General features: G+C 34.7%; 2 protein-coding genes across 2 annotated transcripts; one reads left to right on the plus strand and one right to left on the minus strand.

Annotated features, from left to right (window-relative positions):
- Positions 1-4,178: 4,178 nt before the first annotated feature.
- On the minus strand, positions 4,179-13,801 carry LOC112007477 (F-box protein SKIP24). Its single transcript, XM_065780132.1, has 3 exons — positions 13,554-13,801; positions 13,302-13,475; positions 4,179-4,263 (listed from the first exon to the last, which is right to left on the minus strand). The coding sequence occupies exons 1-3, from the start codon at positions 13,799-13,801 to the stop codon at positions 4,179-4,181; spliced, it is 507 nt and encodes a 168-aa protein (XP_065636204.1).
- A 6,387-nt stretch (positions 13,802-20,188) lies between these two features.
- LOC112007419 (presenilin-like protein At1g08700) lies at positions 20,189-20,930 on the plus strand (the record flags this gene model as incomplete). The annotated part of the gene is made up of 1 exon (XM_024039763.2): positions 20,189-20,930. A coding segment is annotated over one exon (552 nt), but the record flags the coding sequence as incomplete, so codon positions are not given.
- Positions 20,931-22,312: the final 1,382 nt, after the last annotated feature.

A 22,312-nucleotide genomic window follows, 5' to 3' on the forward strand; every position in this document is an offset into this window, starting at 1 on the left:
TTTGGTCAAGGGATGAGACATTTCAATATCAGTTAACCATGTCAGGCTCACTGCTCATGTGCACTATATTAATAAATATTGGTCAAAATCATATAATTTGTTAAGTGCATAAAATTTTAAATCAATGTCCCAAACAATGTCTTTATCCCTAACCCAACATATTAATTCAAACCCAATAAAAATTATACATCCTTTTTTTTTCATTAGTCCGATAAAAATGATACATCTAAAAGGGTAAAAAAATGATAATAAAAATTTGAAAATAAACAGACTTCACGTGATTAGGGGTTCGAAAAAAATGAAAACCTGATTGAAAGTTTTTGTTTCTAGTTGCAAGCTGCAAAGTTAAAGGAGTAGTTATTGGTTTGTCCACCCCACAGATTGATAGTAATTTTTTTCATTAATATAAAACCCTTGAAAGGTAATTAGACACGTACACACACAGAAGAAGAATGAGATTAAGTGGCTGGCACTGGCAGAGTAACCAAGAAGGACGACAAAGGGGGATATGCAAGTGAATTCTTGTATTAACCGAGTCCAAATCTTCTGTCTTATCAATGGTGTTCCACTTCATGCTCCACCAATAAAATTTAGACAGCTAACTTCTCTCATTAAATAAGATATCTCATTAAATAAGACAACTAGTCTCTCTCATTAAAGTCAGAGTTATCTCATTTAATGAGAGAGGCTAGCTGTCCAAATTTTATTGGTGAAGGATGAAGTGGAGCACCATTGATGAGACAGAAGATTTGGACTCGTATTAACCGGTTTCAGTGAGCAAGTTACAAAAGAGCCCTCCCCTTTCACAGAAATTTACAAATGACAGAGATGTTTAATTCCAGTCTGGTATACATTTACCGGCTGAAATCCAAAATATAACTCAGTATTGCTGAGACAACCTGGTGCAGCCCCATATTTGGGGTGATGTTTCAGTCGGTGTTTCTGTACCGGTTCACATACTGATACTGGTTTGGTAAATAACAGCTGTACCAGCCAATACGGTGCAGAATTGACTACATTGGTTAGATCATACATTCTCTCTAATCTTATCATTGTATGTTTCAGTAGGTGTTTTTGTACCAATTCACGTATTGTTACAGTAAATATTGGCCGTACTAGATAATATGGTATGGATTTGACTACTTTGGTTAGATTACACGTTCTCTGTAGGCATAAGTGAGATATCATACGCTACTATCAATTTCATAAAGTCATGTATTTAGTGTATTTTAAAATAATAAAACAATTAAAATTTGGACAATTTGCAGATGAAACATTTCTTGGTATCCAATCATCTTAGGATTTGACAAACATGGTTGTTAATGGGGGAAATATAAAATCCAGCGATGGGTTCAATGGAATCCTTGACCAATTAAAAATATTGGACGGTGTAACATTTACTAAGAGTTAGACCTAGTATGCATGTGTTATCTTAAATAAGACAAATTTGATAAGATCATAATAAAGAAAGGTAACAAGCAAAAAAAACACCATAGTCTGGACCATATTCAGTAATTCAGATTTCAGATATACCAACACTGCTTACTCCAAGGTCAAACACAAATAGACTTAGTAAATAAACAATTAAACATTGCATGAAAACATTAAAAATAATAAAAATCATTTCTGACTTTTGTGACAAATAATGAAAAGGCTTATATGCAGATATCAATATAAATTCAAAAAATAAAATGCAACTGGTGTACTTGGTCAAAACACAGTGGACGAAGACAGTTAGCCCATGGAAATAATGGGGCAAGAGATCCTAGCAGAAAAGAAAATAAAAGCACATTCATGTTGACACAGCACACAGTCTCAAACACAATCTGTGGCCTTTTAATTAAGGAAATTTGATATCATTATTGACAGATCTAGGAATCCAAGAGAGGGATGCAATAAAGACCAACTGCCACCAAATTCAGTTGGTTAAATGGACCTTCCAGGCTATTCTCAGTCACTTCATCACAATTCAACTGTTTCATTCCACCAGATTGGCAATTGTCAGCAGGAGATTCGCCAAACAGATTGTCAATGGATGGGTTTTGGTCTGGGTGATTAGCTTCTGAGTCTGATGAGGTTTCAGGTATGACTTAATCTAGTATAGCTGATAAGTAAAATTTCATTAATTAAAAGGAAAAGTTAACATATACCCTAAAGGGCATTGGTTTAAAAAATATTTTTAGAAACTTTTTATAGGAAAAAAAAAAACTTTCTTTTTTTACAGCTTTTTATATTTCCCATGATAGTGGTATTAAAACTTTCCTAAAATGTTCATTAACAAATGCCCCCTAGGGCACCCATTAACCGGACCCTTACCATAGTCCACAACTTAGCAGCTAGATCAATATGGATATCAACAGGGTGGGCTCACGGTGGTTGACATGAGGTTCTAGGTTTTGGGTTCGGTTGGCTTTGATGTGTGTGTGTGTGTGGGTTTGTTGTTGGTTGACGGTGGGTCCAAATTCCAGTACGATTTGGGGTAGTGGGCTTCACAAGTTGCTGGGAGGTAGCAATGGATGCTTTGGTGACAATGATGAATAATTCTTACAACAGATTCCAGTTAACTAGGCTATCATGTCATTAGGTGAGTATTTTTTTTTTTTTAATAAGTAAGAATGTTATATATACGAAAGTCTACTCTATGCATGAAAAACATAGAGCAAACCTAGGAAATACAAGAAGAAAACTGAAAAAACAAAAAAGAAAATCAAACAACAGATAAATTACAAAAGAGAAAAAGAGCTAAGAAAAGAGGGGAGAGAATCACTAGTCGTGAGTCCCCAAGCCCAAGACCAATCAAAAAGAGTCCCACTAAAATAGGCAATCATCTAAACACCAGAACTATCTAAATCTTCAAAAGTCCTCCGATTCCATTCCTTCCAAATACACCATAGGATACACAGCAGAACTAAGTTCCAAATCTAAGACAAATGCTTCCCCAACCAATTCACCAGCCAAAAAGCAAATCTGAGATCGATCTAGGCATAACCCAAGACAAACCAAAAGTTATTAAGACAAAGCTCCACAATCGATAAGCCATCTCACAATGAAGAAGTAAGTGGTCTACCATCTCTCCACAATGCCGGCACATAATGCACCAGTCTACAAAATCCAATCCCCTCAATCTTCTCAAGTTATCACCCGTTAGGATCTTATTCCAAGCTGCACACCAAACAAAAAAAGAAACTCACCTAGGGGCCTTTACTTTCCATATTCCTTTCCAAGAAAAGACAATTGAGGGAGAATCTCACAATTTGTTATAATACGACCGAATGTCAAACTCCCCATTAGGCTTCAACTTCCATCTCATCCAGTCTCTAACATCCATTGGAGGAATATTAGCTCCCAATATATGAAGAAAATGCAGCCCTTCATCCATCTCCCAATCATTAAATTCTCGAATAAAACGAACATCCCAAAATCTTCTATCCTCCGCCCCCTGCCTTGACAAAGAAGCTTCTACATATGCCTCCTTATCAATAACAATACCATACAGCCTTGAGAAAGCCACTTGGAAAGGTTGATCCCCATACCACTCATCCTGCCAAAATCTTTCTCTATTCCCCAACCCAACAACAAACTGACAATTCTTGCTAAAATCCTCCCATCCCATGCGAATACCTCTCCACAAACCACACTCATGAACTCCCCTACCTAGCTTTGAGGTCCATCCCCCCCATTCTTCCCCATATTTTGACGCTACCACCCTCCTCCATAACCGACCCTCTTCCTTCCCAAACCGCCACAGCCATTTTCCCAATAAGGCCCTATTGAAAGTAGTAATTGTCCTTATTCCCAAACCAACATTAGCTATAGGCGCACAAACTTTATCCCAACCTACCAGATGAATCTTGCTATCACCCCATAGAAAGTCCCTTTGTAACTTTTCAATCTTATTAGCCACATAAGTAGGAATGGTGAATAGAGATAGAAAATAGGTAGGAAGGCTAGATAACGTACTCTTGAGTAACATCAAACGACCCCCCTTAGACAAATACAACCTCTTCCACCCGGCTAATTTCCGCTCAATTTTTTCCAAAATAGGATTCCAAATTGAAGGAAAATTATGTGAAGCCCCCAACGGCATGCCAAGATAAGACATAGGCAAAGTTCCAACTCTACAGCCCAAAATTTCCGCTAGGGCATGCACATCACCAACCTCCCCAATTGGAACCATTTCACTCTTGTGCACATTTACCTTCAAACCTGTTACCGCCTAAAAACTGAGTAACAACAACCGAATATGAAGAATTTGCTCCACATCTGCATCACAAAATAGGATAGTATCGTCTGCAAACAAAAGATGTGAAACACATTCCCCACCACCCCTCCTACCCTCAACTTTAAAACCATGGATCAAACCAGCTCCCTCCACTTTTCTCAACATCCTACTAAACACCTCCATCAAAATCAAAAACAGCATAGGAGATAGCGGACCCCCTTGTCTTAAACCCCTTGAACTACCAAAAAAATTAGCTAGAGACCCATTAATCAAAATAGAGAACAGAACTGTGGAAATACAAGTGGGTGTTCATTGTTGTTGAGTATTTCATTGTTGTTGAGTACAAGATTGTAGGTTGGGATATGGGATGTGGATGTTCGGATTGAAGTGGCTGTTTAGGGTTTTGTTGGAAAACCAGATCGGGGTTTGCTTTGATACCAAATCTATGTAGCAACAATAACAGAATTTGCATAAGCAAATAAAACAAAACAAGCAACAGGGCTAAACCCTAAGCTTCACCACCTAAAGCTGTTTGAATCACCACCAAGCTAGAGAAAATATCATTCAATATTTCATTCATCAAATTCAACATGATGTCAACATTATGAGAGCCTGATTTTAATGGCCAACTAGGGTCACATCAAAAGGAAAAAAATAATGCCCATTATTATAGTGTAAATAAATCCCGGAAATACTTTATCAAAATAAAATCACATCATTCAAATCAGCCAAAAAAATTCTGGTGTTTGTACTTGGTGGTGGGGGGGGGGGGGGGGGGGGTGGGGGGGGGGGGGATAAAAGAAAAGTCAAATACTAGATTGTCTTCACTCAATTATGCAACAGTGTAGAACTCAGAGACAAGAACACGATTGCAGGGAGGTCCACAGTTCAAAAAAAGAAGGAAGACATCAAACAAAAGGAAGGGGAATTACTTCAAGAAATCAACACTTTTTTTATAGGTAGGTAACATTTTTATTAAAAGAAGGTACAACCAAGTACACAGGTTGTGTACTCAAAAGGCAACATATATCAACTAAGAGTACAATAATCTAACTCAAATAAATTATAGAAAGAATGACCACTTAATGTCATCCAATCATACAAGGTACATAAGAAGATCATCTTTAGATCCGTCATGGTGCATTCAACTCCTTCGAACATACTTCTATTGCGTTCTTTCCAGATGGTCCACAATAAACAGAAAGTCCCTGTTTGGCTCATCAGCTTATTTATTCAACCTTTTAATTTGAAAAGGCTATAACTAGAAAAAAGTGACATTTAAAATAGTTGTATATTGAAAAAAGTGGGGTTTCAAAATGAGATGCCAAATGGGCACAAAATAGCACTCCAAATATCTCCATTCTGATATATAGCAAACTGCCCTTCAAACAAGCTGACATATCAATTACCCTCCTAGGCATGACCCACTGTACCCCAAATAAATGTAATACTAGAGACCACAAATTTCTCAGTATCTCGAAAAGTAAAGAACCAACACTAAAGTCCTAATAAAGAAACATCACTGTAGGATTTCAGCCTAAAATTGATCAACACTCCAAAACATAATTCATCTGACATGAATCAAATTATTGAACCCTATACCAGCCCAGAATATAACATATATATGTGTGTGTGTGTGTGGGAAACAGCTAAACATACGCCTCCAGGTCTCCTACAAGTACTGTACCACAGAAAGAAACCACCATTTTAGGTCAAATTTCATATACTTCATTTACATTTTTATGAATAATTTCTTCCTTCTTTCTTGTTATGCTTACTGCTTATAGGAATCTTCTCCTTTACTACATGTATTAAATATAAAAGATGCTGCCTGACTTTGGATGTGCCCAGTCCTGGAGCTGATCATTTCAAATTACCTTCTAAAAACACATAACTCATCAGTCCACTGGTTGTTAATCATGTATTTTTCTTGTCCATAACCCTTCATTCCTTTATTAACCATTTGTTAAGCACGAATATCTTCACATCCTAAGGAAGGGTTCGTTTGGTTGGGGAGATGGAAAAATGGAAAGATAGAAAAGATTTAGTTTTCCCTCATGTGTGTTTGGTTGGAAAGATGGAAAGGCCCCCTTCTAAGGGGATATCCATCAGCCCATGAAGAGAAATGAAGTCAAAAAAATCAAACATAGACCAAGTATAACTTACAACCCCTTACCTCTCTAATGGAAAACGGATTACATTAAAGTCACCTCCTAGACACCATAGCAAATTCCACCAACTGATAAGTCCTACCAGTTTGTTCAACTTTATATGACACCTCCTGTTCAAATTTGGACCGTGAATATCTGTGAAAGCCCACTCAAACTGATCACCAACATTTTTAAATTTGCAAGAGACCGAGAAATGTCCCACCGCTTCCTCTACCTTTTCCACAACCCTTCGATCCCACATAAGCAAAATACCACTAAAAGCACCTTCAGAACCCAATTAAAACCAATCTATACAAGGACAACTCCAGATGTTATGAACAATTCCTCTAGTAATCCACTCCAATTTTGTCTCCTGCAAACAAATAATATCAGTCCTCCAAGTACGCAATAGCAACTTCAAATTCATTGAGAAACAAGCAAAGCCCTATCCCTACTATTACCACTAAGCCTAGCTGATACTAAACTATAATTGAGCTAAATAGACCCCTCAGCTCCCTTATCCCTTTTACTCTTGAACTCTTTATTTTTTATTGATTCTTTTCCTTAGTAGCCCTCTGATATAATTTAGCTTCAACAACCAACAAAAAATTGGTTGCCTACTCCTCCAAACCCTTCAAAGATGTACCCAAAAAGTCATCAAACTTGTTGAATCTACTTTGGAACCACTCTAAGTAATGTTCTTGACCCATCAAACTTTCCACACCGACTTGTTACTGCCCTTCACAGTAGTTATCCATGCCAACTAAAGGCATAGAGAAAGCCAGCGGTTCAACTAATAGAGGCAACAAACACCTCTCATTTGACTGAGCAACATCCTTTGAACAAGTATTTGAAACCCAATCATCCACAATGTTATCCTCTTCTCCCCAAACAATTTTCCTCTCCATAGAGTCCGATGTCATCAACAGAACCACCACCAACTGATTCTGCTCGACAAAATCATCTACAACATCACTCGGTGGCAAAGAGATTTGAATCAAGACTACCACGCTCCTCCCATCACATAATTCAAGGACACACTACTCAGAATTCTCCTATTTCTTGATTATGTTGCCAATATGCTCCTGAAGGATCGTTCGCAAGTCATGTTGCAAGCCTTCATCCTAATCGGATGTAGGTTCCAACCCTTTATAGGTCACAAGTCATGTTGCAAGCCTTCATTACAATCAGATGTGGGTTCCAACACTTTAACTATAGGTCTCCACAGACATATTGGAGCAAATAGATTTATCCACCGCAATCATCTCAGTGCAAATCAGCTCAAAATGGGTTTGGATCGGCTCATAAACTGCAGCATCAGAGCTGGGAAGCATCAAAGGACCTATCTTGGTGCATGCCGAAACAGAAGGGTGGGACGACTTCTGTTGGGAAGACTTGTGAAGGGAAGAGTTTGGGGTTGGGTCACATGAGAAGAATTAATGGGATGTGATGATCTAGGCCACCACACAAAAATGGGTTTAGGGTTAGGAGTTGGTTTATTTATATGCTTAAAAGATTTGGCAACAGTGGGCTTCAAGTTTAAATTCGGGCCTACTTGAGAGAGGCCCATTTCCTGAACATTAGACCACTTGACCCCCCACTTACCATCCAATCCATGTTCCATCCTAAAAGAAACATCTAATACCAAGTCATCTTCAGTTCTTTTATAAACAATACCATTTATAAAGGACGAAATTTTTGCCCCAATTTGGGCATTCACCATCCCAGAATTTCTCTCACGTAAATCATAGTGTTGACCGTTCAAGTATGAATTTTTTTTAATTTTGAAAATTTGGAATTAATTTCTTTCCTTTATTACCCCCACCACCTTTGCTCTACCGCCCCTCCTCCGCTGCCAACATAAGTGTATTGGAATCACTATGTCAGCACGTCTCCACTAGTCTCAAAACAGTCTGTTTGATCCTAGATAAATTCTGGGAGGGCAATTTGGTAGCGTCTCTGGAGCAATAGCCTTCTGCAAATTAAATCCAAATCCTCTCCAACTACTACCCAATTTTCATCTGGCACCACAATGAAACCTTTCGGATGACCATGCAAAAGTTCTGAGATCATTAGAAAAGAGCCATGTACATTGGAACCCAATTGCAGAATGAAGACTTTATCTCCATCCCTAAACGTTTGCACGAAATGTCTTGGAGATACATTGGACATGAGGTCCTCAAAAATGGCTAGCAAACGCTTTGTACTCTCTTTGCCCATGAACACTGAACATAAAGACTCCCTACTTCTCTCATAAATACATATGTAAAAAGTATCTCCTTCTTCAACTAAAAATTAGAAAGTTTTTGACTCAATGAAGAAGAAAATAGAACCTCCCACAACAATAGAAAAGAAACTAAAAATTACAAAATTTGATGGCTAATCCAAGGTAGCTAGGCCTTGTTTGTGGCTAATTCAAGGTAGCCAAGCCTTTAGAGCCATGGGAATATTACTTTGAGGATTGATAGTGATCAAAATTATGAAGGGTTGACACAACCAATACAAATATTTAGAACAGAAGTAAGACATGAAAAATGAAAATTCTCTTTGTTATTATATTTCTTTCCCCATTTTTTTTAATGTATTATATTTATTACATTTTTAAAAAATAAGGAGAAAAAAAAAAAAAACCAGAGCACTGAACAAGCAGAAAAAGAAAGAAAAAAACAAGGGAAAAAAAGTAAACAACGTCAACAAAATAAAACAAGGAGAGAGAGAACAGAAAAAGACCAAACCAACAAAGAAAGAGAAGTGCGAGAAAAAAAAAAATCAAAGAGAGAAGAGAGATACCTATTCAATGTTTTTAGAACATATATGAATCATGTTAGGAACATATGTCAATATAGAATTGGTTAATCCTTTGACAAAATACACTTTACTTGTAATTGAGTAGACCTAAGATGTGTTTAATTAATACTTCAAAGAACAAGGTTTCAAGTCCTAATGTTAAATCTATGCAAGTCTGTCTAAGAAACAAGTGAAGAAGTGCTGGATTTTAAAACTCGACAGATAACATCTATTGAGGTTTAAAATGCAGCTTTTGCCTGATACTCGACAGCTGCTCAATAGATACCCTATCTATCGAGATTTATGAAAAACAGATTTTTAGTTCTAATTTTTATCTAATCCGTGTATAGATGTTTGGGCTTTCTTTTCTCACAACCCTAAACATATCTAAAGATTATTTTAAGGGCCATCACAGCTGATGCAAGTGAGTGCAACTTGATACAAAAGTTTTTCACAAGCATATTGTGACCGAAGACCATTTGCCCTAGTTCATTTTTCTCTTCAAAAAGCTGCTACGTTTGTATGCCGCAGAGTTTTGTAACGAAGAAACTTTGTGATCTTCATCGTATTGATAAACTGAAGAACTTTGCAGCCAACATCCTTCTCAAGTTGGTGGTTAGTCACGTACTTAGATCCGTGCATTAATTGGTTAGTCATATACAAGGAGCTGTGCATTAAAAGGAAAGATTATCATTACAAAACAAATTCAATTGGATATTGGTGTAAGGGTTCAACTGTAAGTTAGTATAAAGTACTGGGATTCATTTACTTGTAACCACTTGTTGTGATAATAGTGAATTCTCAAGAGTGGTAACCTTAAAATCACCAGTGGAGTTTTTGCCTTAGAAGTTTTCCCCATTCGTAAAAAAATTACCGTATCAACTTTATTTTCCACTGCATATTATCTTAGTTAGTGATTTGTTTGTGCTACCACGTGTATTGCATGTTAATTAATTTAATTAATTCACTTGGTTAATTTATCACAAGAGATCAATACATTTTTGGCCTATCAAATATTATAACTGAGGGGCAGAAAAGTAACTAGAATGGTGGCAGCAAAATCAGTAGAGTTTTCTCTCCAAATTGGAGAGAGAGCATTTTGGTGGGCCAAGAGAGAAAATACTTGGGCCCCAACCCCACCAAAATATCTCCAATTTTTCACCCCAACCAAACAACCCCAAAGGTCTGCTAGTCAGACTCACACCGTGTTGCATTTCTCTTTTCCACAAATGTCGAGTCCATGGCATTACAAAATTCAGGCTGGTGTGCCCCTTTAAATTTCACCTATAGGTGAGCACTGAGTACTTTGTTCCCAGAAACACGACACCCATAGCTTTAGAAATGGCATCAAATTATGGAGGAGCGTTGGAAACATACTTCAAAATTATACAGCGCCCATTTTGGATGGCTACAATTAGTGTGAAAAAAAAAAAAAAACATATTGAGCAGCTTGTGGACCAATACAATACACATGGTAAAGCAACAGAGAAAATCACAAAAGAAGGCCGTAATACACCACACATGTTTGCTTTCTTCACTTGGACCATGTTCTTAGGTAAGATTTTATCGGTGCAGAATCATTGGAAAAGGAATAATTTGATCAATGATTGGTGTTGTATGTGTAAGAATGGCAGAAAATCAGTTGAAAATTTTGTTCAATGGCAAGATGCATTTGGTCTTTTGTGTTTGCATTATTTGGAGTTTCTTCGGTTATGCCAAAGATCGTGATTTAGGTGCTTTGATGTTGGCAAGGGACCATCCACATAGAAGCACTAAGATACGGAAGGAAGGTGGTTTGGTTGTGTTATGTGAGTAAGTTGGCGAGAGCATAATGACAAAACATTTGATGGTGTCGACCGTCGAACATCCAAACCATGTTATCAAACAATCTATGATGAATGAGTTATGCTTGGACAGTTGCCATCGGAAGTATTCCTTCTTTTCCTTTTCAGATTTCCTAGACTATTTGAACTTGAGATTGTAATTCTTGAGTAGTTTGGTACAAATGTTGTGAATTCAAACTGCAACCTATTTCTTTAATAAAATTATTTAACTTTAGGGGAAAAAAAATCCATGAAAGCCTAAAATAATCACGTAAAACATAAAAACAAAAGATGCATATATGAAAAGCAATTCATATTCTTCACAAAGTATTCACGGAAAAAGCAATTATGAAACCAGCTACCTTTCCCTACATGTATCAGCACCTCGTGGGGGGGGGGGGAAGAAAACATACCTGGAATTTTTATAAGGTTTAATGGTCATAATGTTTCATCTCTAAGAGCTATTTGTATTAAAAAAATGGAACCTTTTTCGTTTTTTTTCTTCAGTTCTAATATAATATGGTTTTGGACTTGTGGGTGATGTGATCTTGGGATTGAAGACAAGCTTCGGTAGCTTTGAATGTGTGGCAGCCAGAGGTAATCCGAGGTAGACAAAAAGAAATAGTCGGGCAATGTGTTGTGCCTGTGGAATCTCGGATTCATGCCCTTGAGATGGAACTTAGGCTTTGCAAGCAACAGATTTTGGGGTTTGAAAAGCTCATGTATATTTCTTTCTCTCACTAAGCAGTAGGTACCATCATGTTAGAGTTACATAGTTCATTGTTTGTGATGTTTTTTGTATGTTTTATGGGCAGAAAGATGAAAAACGAAGGCTTGATACAGCAAAAGAAGAACTGGTTTCAATGAAGTATCACCCTCTACGAGATTATACCATGGTAATGAATGGTGGGGACAAAGAATGTAGCATCAAGAGAAAGAAGTTGAAAAGATGCCACAAAGGTGAGGATTTAAATTCTGGTTCTTTATTGAAATAAAATATGCATATACATCTGATAATACATGACTAAGATGTCAGAATTTTAATCTGTCGCTTTTCTAGTTTATTTGTCATGTAGTTTTAAGTGCATCAACTTCTCCCCCCATCCCACCAACACAACACCCCCCCCCCCNAAATGCCCTAAAGGCACAAGTAAACTTGAATTAATACTCTATTAAATTATGTTTATTTACCTTTTTCCACATAATTAAAAAGGGAAAAAAAATACACAAAAACCCTCACGTGGTTTTCCATAAAACACGAAACCCCTATGAAGTTTTGAGTGTAACACTTAACCTAGTACTAGCAGTATTCTTTTATGTGCAAGTCATTAAACATCAATGATAATAAACAACGTGAGCTGCTTATAATGACATGTAAGGACACGTGCCCATATTTAAGGTTGCAGCTTACTTTATTATCACATAAAACAGTTCTAAGTGCTACACAATTAACAATTTACACTTTAAACATAAAACAGGTCTAGTGTTACAGTCAACACCTCAAGGGGGTTCAGTGTTTAATGCGAGAACCACAAGGAAGTTTTGTGTATTTTTCCCAAAAAAATAAATAAATAAATTATACCCAAACATTAAGAAGAGCACATACTACTATTTTAAACTTTTTTTCTTTTTTTTTGATAAGTACAACTACTTTAAACCTATGTCTAGTAGGTCCCTTTGGACCCACCCCTAAGAAGTAAACGACAAATGCACAACCCACCCACTAGAACCATGTAGGTTGCATTTGGGATTAGTGTTTAAAGTCAGCTTATTTTACTATGTAGCTTATTTTTGCTATTATTCATGAGTCCCACAGGTATTATTCATGAGTTCCACTGTACCATTTCAGCTAATTTTTACCTTTATCTATAATATTTTCAGTAAAAAGATTTTAGTTTCAGCTAACTAAGTTATTCCCAAACGGACCGTAATGGAACTCCTCCTAGTCGCAGTGGGGATGACTCCCAAGTCCCAAGCCTACAACTACTAATACTAGTAGTCTACACCCTGATGAGTTATGTGTACAGTGAAACATTGTAAAGTACTTTTTGGGGGCATAATACAACTGATAATTGAATGTATAATATTGATATAGGTTGTATAATAAACCCAAACATTTAATTCTTGTAGTAATCACTCACATAGTAATCCTTGTAATCTAGAATAGCCTTGAATTATTTTAGGCTTAGGATGCAATAAATTAATTTATTTATAAAAAAATAAAAATAATAAAAATACTTGAAATCCATAGGCATAGCATTAGCATATTTCATGATTGAATAAAGAAATTGCAAGGACTAGGTTGAAGAAGTTGATTACCTGAGGAGTCGTAAATGTGATAATTCAGAAACAGTTGTCTTCAATTTATGGTTCTCATCCGCCAACCGAGTCTCGATCTCTCGAATCTTTCTAGAATGCTCCACAATTTGACTCTCCTTTCTAAGCACAATCCTCCTATTCACCGCTAACTTCTTCTCTCTATCTCTCTCAAACCTTTAAAAGAAAAAACACCATCAAGTCAAATACAAATACAAATACACACAAGACGACCCCGTTTCGTTAACAAAATACCTTTCTCTGTAAAGGGTTTTGGTGCTAGACTTGGTCGTCGATGATGATGATGATGATGATGAAGAGGACGGAAAGTCAGAGGAGAGAAGGTGAGACCAGAGCGAGTTTTCATTGGAGAGTCGGTGAAGGCGTCTACAAGAAATGGAGATCGAGCAGAGGTCCTTGTACCTAAAACCGCTGGTTTTGATACCGATTTCTAGGATTCGTCTCCACAGTTCATCTGGTAAGAACGAGTTTGAGATTGACATTTTTGTGAATTCCCAAGACAGATAGCGAGGGCCAAAGAGAGACTGAGAGAGGTTATAGGAGCAATTTTGTTTCTACACGCCGCAATAGACTTCATGTTGGGGTTTTTTTTTTTTTTTAAGGAAAATGATATTTGATAATTATAAAAAAAAAAGGTTGTGGCAAAATAAAAATGGTAAATTCCATTAATATACTTTAAGATGTGATCTAATGCTAACTACTCTTGGTCTTTGGTGTAATTGTCACTTTATAAGTATAAGTGTTTGTGAGGTGTAGGAGAGCCAAGGCCAAGGTTCAAGTCTCCAAGAAGGTTCTTAAATTTTTAAAATCAAAAACATGTTTTAGATAAATTCATTAAATTAAATGCGCATTTTCATTGATTTTTGAAAACTAGAAACTGAAAACAATCTTTTGCATGTTTTCGGTTTCTTTCACAAATTGAGTTTTTAGAACATTTTTTGTTTTTTATCCATTTTGGATTGCCAAACAAGTTTTTTAGTCTCAAAAATAGAACATTATTTTTGAAAACAGAAATAGAAGGAAAAAATAGTTACTAAACATACCCCAAGTTGGCTTAAGGAACCAAATTAATCTGTTTTGAAATATGTTGGAACTAGTTGGTATTAGCCCAATCCTATGTTAATGAAATTTACCCAAGAAAAAAAATTGGAGAATAGCCTCTAAGTGAAAACACAATTTTAAGCATTGAAAACAAGATTTCACCTCAAATTTGGAGTGATGTGGCACAAGCATTGGCAAGTGTCCACTAAGAAATCATATTTTCAAAACATGATTTCAGTTAACCTTGAAAACGAATTTCCAAAACATACTTTTAATGCAAAATAATTTATGCAAATGCCTTGCGTGGAAGTGAATTAGAAAATGTTGATTTTTTTTTTTTAATTACCATGTGGTAGCTTACATGGAAGTCCATGTGGTAAAAAATAATATTTTAATTTTGCTGTTAGTCATGTCAATATTTTTCATCTATTACTTAACAGTAAGGATCATTTCGACACAATGCTAAGAAGTTATGAACCAAATTGACCCATTTGAAATGTTAATGACCAAATTGACAAACAGCTTAAAGGTTAGGGACCAAATAGGGCAAAATGGGTAAATACCCTTAATTTTAAAACTATGTAGCAAAATATCCCTCTTTCCAAACTATTTAGTAAAATAATCCTATTTTTGGAACTTGATTTTAATAAAATCAAATTACAAGTGGAACTCAACACTAACAATGTCGAGTTTTATGCATATTTTGTCACTTAAATTTTCAAAAAAAAATTAAATGAAACTTGACATTACCAATGTCAAGTTCTACTTAAAAATACACATAAAACTTGATTTTGAGGATATCTAATTTTACATAGAATTCAATTTTATTAAAATCAAGTTCCAAAATAATGGCATTTTGCTAAATAGTTTGGAAATATGGGTATTTTGCTACATAATTTTAAAATTAACGGTATTTATACATTTTGTCCGACCAAATGTGTAATGTACCCTTTTTTTAATGGATCATTTAAAACAAAAATGCTATAAATGTCCTGACACCTTTTAAACTTTAGAATAGTGGTTATTACAACTCTTGAACTTTTATTTTAGCCAATTTACTCTCTAAACTTCACACGAGCCAAATTGGTACTCAAGTTAGCTTTCCATTAAAACACAAACAGACTACTCACGTGAGATACATGTGAATCTAAATAATTCTCAAATTTATAAGGAGGAGAAACCTATAGGAGAGAAAGGATTGAACAGCAGCAACAAAGGGACTAGGTTGTTGCAGCAAGGGAGAGGAGAGATAAACCTATTCAAATTTGAGAAAGAGACTCTTGTTTCGTTTTCTCTCTCTAAATTTTGCACTCTCTCTTGGTTTCTTCTCACAAACCCAAACTCTCTTCCTCTCCCCAAAGTGCCCAAATCAATGATTTGGTTGGCATGGATGCACGATTTGTACAGTGGAAGTGAAAAAGCTCATGAATCAGAGATGAATGTTAGGATTATGGTAGCTCATGCAATATTTGGAAGTGCTTGTGTGTGAAGGTCCTTTTGAATGTTTTGTGTGTAAGTGTATGAATTTGTTTGCATCTCTTTGGGTTGATAGATATAGTGGATGTGTTGTGGTTATTGTGTTGTACTAAAAATTTTGGGGCTGATATATGTTGATTTAGGTGCATGTAAGTGTTATGTTTACGGGTTTTGTTGCCTAGGTTTATGATTAAGTGGGTATATTTTTGTTGCATACTGTCTAAACAACTTGTTGAGATCATCAACAATATTCCTCCCTTCCGCTGCAATCATTCAATCCTATCTCTCCTAAAGGTTTTTCTCTCCTGTAAATTTTGAGAATTATTTAGATTAACATGTATCTCACACGAGTAGTCTAATAGATTTTATTTTGATATAAACTCAAATTCTCAGATCCAAATTTTTTAAGAATTAATTCAAACCAAAAATACAAGATAGAAATAGAATATATGTGATGTGGGAACTCAAAAGACACACCACCAAAATATATCAACCCAAAGTAGAGGTACTAAAACATAAAAAATTATTAATTTAAAGTAGAGTTGCAAGAAAGAATAAATAATAGAGAGAGAGAGAGAGAGAGAGAGAGAGAGAGAGAGAGAGAACAATCACTTTTTTTGGGAGAGAGTGTGAGAAAAATAGAACATTTATATAAAAGAAGATGAGTAGAAGAATACTCAAAAGAAAAATGTATGGTTATAAATACCAAATTATCCAAGTCATGCTACGTAATAGAATAATTTTACATCATTATATAGTGTATAATGCAGTAAGGTAACATATAATAATCAAAGAAAATAAAAGAAAAAAGCTAACAAATTAAAATAAAATTTATCAATCCAAAATAGAGTTCAACACAAAAATTAATCAACCTAAAGTAAAATTGCGATAAGAAGATTAAAAAAAAATAAAAAAAAAAACTGCTGGTATTATTTTTGTAATATAAAGTATTCGCAAAAAAAAAAAAAAAAAAAAAAAAAAAAAAACTACAACTTTCATTATTTTTGTAAAACATTAATCTTCCTGAATTACATGTTTAGATATCACTCTATAGTCTCTACCAATCTTAACCGCTTAAACGCCCCTCAATATTTTAAGACATCATTCTCTTTGTGGATCTTTCTTTTCCCCCATAACAAATTCTTGACCCACTATAACAAATTCTTGACCCGATTTCGGAAGCTGTTTTTCTTGATCTTATCTATAACATCCACACAATTAGAGAGAGATATGTAAATCAAGGCTAAATTAGAAAATCAGTTTTTTTTTTTTTTTTTTCAACCTATGGCAATCAATTTTTGACGTAGGCAGGCATTGAATTTCAGATTTCTTATTTAACTATAAAAATTTTTAACAGTTGAACTAACTGAAACCCACTAGATATTTGTTTTATATAGAACAATATGGAGTCCCTAACTTCTCAAATAGGTCCAAATTCTAACTGGTTTGTAGTAATTACCATATCAATTCAAGTCATCACTCAATGTTATTATAGCAAAATTATTGGAAACTAGTTTTCGAATTTTATTGTTATAATGAAAACTTTATTGAGATTCAATAAAATAAGAAACATATAAAAAAAGCAGTGTCATGAGAGTGAAATTTAAAAACCACAAAGTAATAAATCATATTTTATTCTAGTAAAGACAACTTTGATGGAATAGAATTTAATGTATCTTAAAAGAGAATAATTTAATGAAATTTTTTTTGAGTAAATTACGTATTTGGTCCATAATTTTTGGGTTGCATGTCAATTTAGTCCTTAAATTTTCAAATGTGTCAATTTGGTCATAACCTTTTGGTATTTGGTCAAAATTGTCATTACGTTAAGTGATTGATGAGAATGCTAATGTGACTAACAATTAAAATAAATAAAAAAAAAAATATTTTTGTAACACATCAGATGACACTTGTACAAAGTAAAATAATAACAATAATAATAATTTTTTTTAAAAAGAAAAAGAAAAACTAGTTTATGTTAATAATTCCTGAACAAACAAAATTTAATATTTTTGGTTAATAATTAGATTGAACAATTATTTTACTTATTTTTGGTTACCAAAGCATCACAGATCTAACATTTTTTTTTCCTTTGTATGAAAAGGGTTGTTTGTGAAAGTTCGAAACTTTTGTTTGATTACATAGAAAGCAAAGGAAGAGCTGAATGGAAAATTTTACTTTTTTAGTTAGAATTTTTTTAAAAAAATTTCAACTTATGTCGTCCGTTCCTAGTAATAGTTTTTTTATCATCAAATCAAGACATTAATCAATTTTTAGTATAGGCGAGGATTAAACCCCAGATCTCTTATTTAACTATCAAAGACTTTAACAATTGAATTAACTGGAACGGTGGAACCTACTATTTTCTTAATTAGATTGATATACTTCTCAGAGGGTGTAATTAGATTGATATATTGCAGCGGGTTTTTGGACTTAGAGAAACCTTGCCATGTCATTAAAAAAAAAAAAGAGTCATATAGGTGATGAAATTAACAGAAGTTAAAGGAATGATCAATAGAGCTTATTTTTTGAACTTTAGACACCAATATGCTCATCTAAAACTTCAAAACTTCAGGGACCAATAAAGTGCTCAATAAGTAAACTTTAGAGACCTACAATGTTGATAAAAGCATTGTTCCTAAAAATAATTGAATACTGGCAAAATTATTTCAAAATGAGATGAAGTGTGCATTTGGCATGGATGAAATTTGCCAACTTATTTTACTATTTAGCTTATTTTTGCTATTATTCATGAGTCTCACTATACTTTTTGATACTATTTATAGGTCATATGGTACTATTTTAACTAACTTTTATATTTATTTACAGTACTTTTAGTAAAAAAAATTTTAATTTCAACAAAATAAGCAAATCCTAAATAAACCCGAAGTATCAATAAATTAATTTTAACGGATGATATGAGAAAAGACAATGCAGGAAAACAATGTGAGAGCTCGTACACCATCGTGATCCCACCTCTAGTTTTGCATGCCTGCATAGCTAAACAAATTGCTGCTGAATGCCTGTAAACATAACAATTATTATTATTATTATTATTTTGTTTTGATTGGTAAATTATACAATTATATATATATATATATATATATTGGTCCCAATTGGTAAACCCAATATCCCATGGATGGAAGGATTTCCATTTGAGCTAGAGCTCATCCACACCTGTACTATAAAATCTACTTGTTGCAGGTTTCTCCTCTCTCCCTCCTTCCAATTAATTTTGAGATTAACTCAATGGATCACACATTTGATCCATCATGGTATGAGATTATTTTTACATTTAATCCAACTCTGGCAATGATGTCATCCACAAGGAGGATGCCAAATTCTAGTTAGGACCACTTATATGCAGGAGATATGCCACTTGTGAAACTTGGCAAGCAGCAGTTTATTCTTCCTTTCCTTTTTCTTTTTCAATAGCAGTTTGCAAGATGCAAATCCAGCATAAATGTTATGTTATTCAAAGTCATGCACCAAGTGATGACCATTACAACACTTCAAAACTCTGGAAAAATGTTTACATAAATAAGTAGATTTTTTTCTTCTTGGATCATGGTTAAAGTCGTACCCAATTGAGTACTCATAGTCATCGATAACAGAAAATCATCAACACCAACGATTAGCTACACATATAAATTTAATGAGTAAACACTAGACTAGTGCACATATACCAATACCAACCTTAAAAATTCTTTCTTAGGGTAATATGAGAATATAAGTATCTATTATTACTTATAATTTGTAAATATATTTAGTTTATTTAATCTAAAACAAAGAGGAATTACTGGATCTCTATATGCATGGATCTGCAAAGGTACATATGAAGGTCATAACATCAATATCTGAACACTAAAAAAAGGATAGTAATATATGTGAGAACTACTAAATGACTAATCTTTATCTGCTCTACTTGAAAATGGATAGGGCTCTAAAACATGAATATGTGGTTTATCAAATAAGGTCATGAGCTCCCCATGGGTTAACAAAATTAAATGTAGCGTTCAATATAACTGAAGAATTGTAAAGCACATTTACACACAACCAATTATTACCTGGAAGATATTGTTACAACGTAAATTTACTCAGAAGTGAAAGTCCAGGTACATTCTGCATAATAGTTTCATTAGAACCTGTGATAGTTAGTGATGCATCTTCCATACTTTGCTATATTTAATTATTTATGACTGGCACTCCTGCTATCTTTCTATTAGATCATATTTTGTTTAATTTTTGTCACTACAAGAAATAAAATCTCAACAGTTATTTACAAGAGGAAAATAGGCTTTTGAATAATAGAAACTGGAGTATAGAGTTCCTGATGTGCTTACTGCTCATTGANCTCGGTCGAGCTGCAGGCGGTTAACGTGGGCGAAAACCACCGGAATACTAATGAAGGGGAGAGTTCCCCATTGGTGAGTCATTCACGGGAACGGCAGTCGTTTAGCAGTGAATCCTCGGAACATTCGACTGTAGTTGTGTCTTGTGATCGAGTGCAGAATCGGGAGCCTGAGATTGCTGTTGATGAGGAGATGTCTCCCCTTGTTGAGATGATGGGATTAGGGAATGAGAGAGAGCAGCAGACGAGGAGGGATAATGCGGAAGTGCGTGGTGGCGGTAGTGATAGAGGTATTAAACTTGGCCTTGGAGACTTTGTTTTCTATAGTGTTCTTGTAGGCAGAGCTGCAATGTATGATCTTATGACAGTGTATGCTTGTTACCTTGCAATTATTTCGGGACTTGGCTGCACTCTTATTTTGTTATCAGTGTGCCATCGAGCTCTGCCTGCCTTGCCTATTTCGATTGCATTGGGTGTTGTTTTTTACTTCTTGACTCGGTTATTAATGGAGCCTTTCGTGGTTGGGACAGCAACATCTTTGATGATGTTTTGATTGTCAATTTTCGAGAGGCCAATTAAATGTTAGAGAAATACTGATATGTTTTGGTAAGCATGAGATTTGAATTCTCTCCTTTGTGATTCGTAATAGTGAAGCAACTTTTTAGACCATTTGGTAATGAATTGAAATGTAAGTTGACTGGCCTCAATGGTCTTACTTCTATAAAATCTATAACATTTTGTCATACTGCAATGTTTGGCGGATGTCTTTCTTATTAAATTTTTGTGGTAACTGAGATATGTAGGAAGTGAAGCTAGCATAGAGAACTGATATATATATTTTTGGTGTATTCTAAATGGCCATCTCACATTAGAAAAGGAAGGAGCGGTGTCTAAAATACTTCTTCCATCACCTATGTAGGGTAGGATATCTACATGCATAAATGGCACCATGAAGTTAGGCTACAGATAACATTATACTCATATATTTGGGGATGGGGAAGATTCAATGAGCAGTAAGCACATCAGGAACTCTATACTCCAGTTTCTATTATTCAAAAGCCTATTTTCCTCTTGTAAATAACTGTTGAGATTTTATTTCTTGTAGTGACAAAAATTAAACAAAATATGATCTAATAGAAAGATAGCAGGAGTGCCAGTCATAAATAATTAAATATAGCAAAGTATGGAAGATGCATCACTAACTATCACAGGTTCTAATGAAACTATTATGCAGAATGTACCTGGACTTTCACTTCTGAGTAAATTTACGTTGTAACAATATCTTCCAGGTAATAATTGGTTGTGTGTAAATGTGCTTTACAATTCTTCAGTTATATTGAACGCTACATTTAATTTTGTTAACCCATGGGGAGCTCATGACCTTATTTGATAAACCACATATTCATGTTTTAGAGCCCTATCCATTTTCAAGTAGAGCAGATAAAGATTAGTCATTTAGTAGTTCTCACATATATTACTATCCTTTTTTTAGTGTTCAGATATTGATGTTATGACCTTCATATGTACCTTTGCAGATCCATGCATATAGAGATCCAGTAATTCCTCTTTGTTTTAGATTAAATAAACTAAATATATTTACAAATTATAAGTAATAATAGATACTTATATTCTCATATTACCCTAAGAAAGAATTTTTAAGGTTGGTATTGGTATATGTGCACTAGTCTAGTGTTTACTCATTAAATTTATATGTGTAGCTAATCGTTGGTGTTGATGATTTTCTGTTATCGATGACTATGAGTACTCAATTGGGTACGACTTTAACCATGATCCAAGAAGAAAAAAATCTACTTATTTATGTAAACATTTTTCCAGAGTTTTGAAGTGTTGTAATGGTCATCACTTGGTGCATGACTTTGAATAACATAACATTTATGCTGGATTTGCATCTTGCAAACTGCTATTGAAAAAGAAAAAGGAAAGGAAGAATAAACTGCTGCTTGCCAAGTTTCACAAGTGGCATATCTCCTGCATATAAGTGGTCCTAACTAGAATTTGGCATCCTCCTTGTGGATGACATCATTGCCAGAGTTGGATTAAATGTAAAAATAATCTCATACCATGATGGATCAAATGTGTGATCCATTGAGTTAATCTCAAAATT

Source organism: Quercus suber, unplaced genomic scaffold (genome assembly GCF_002906115.3).
Source record: "Quercus suber isolate HL8 unplaced genomic scaffold, Cork oak 2.0 scaffold_225, whole genome shotgun sequence".
NCBI lineage: Eukaryota > Viridiplantae > Streptophyta > Magnoliopsida > Fagales > Fagaceae > Quercus > Quercus suber.

Bases quoted from the DNA above. Each gene is read 5' to 3' on its own strand.
- LOC112007477 (XM_065780132.1), bottom strand. From the start codon at position 13,801: ATGTCAATCTCAAACTCGTTCTTACCAGATGAACTGTGGAGACGAATC. The intron at 13,476-13,553 runs GTATTTTGTTAA...TTTCTTTTAAAG, and splicing joins AAAACCCTTTACAGAGAAAG to GTTTGAGAGAGATAGAGAGA. The intron at 4,264-13,301 runs GTAATCAACTTC...TTTGTGATGCAG, and splicing joins TCACATTTACGACTCCTCAG to ATGTGGAGCAAATTCTTCAT.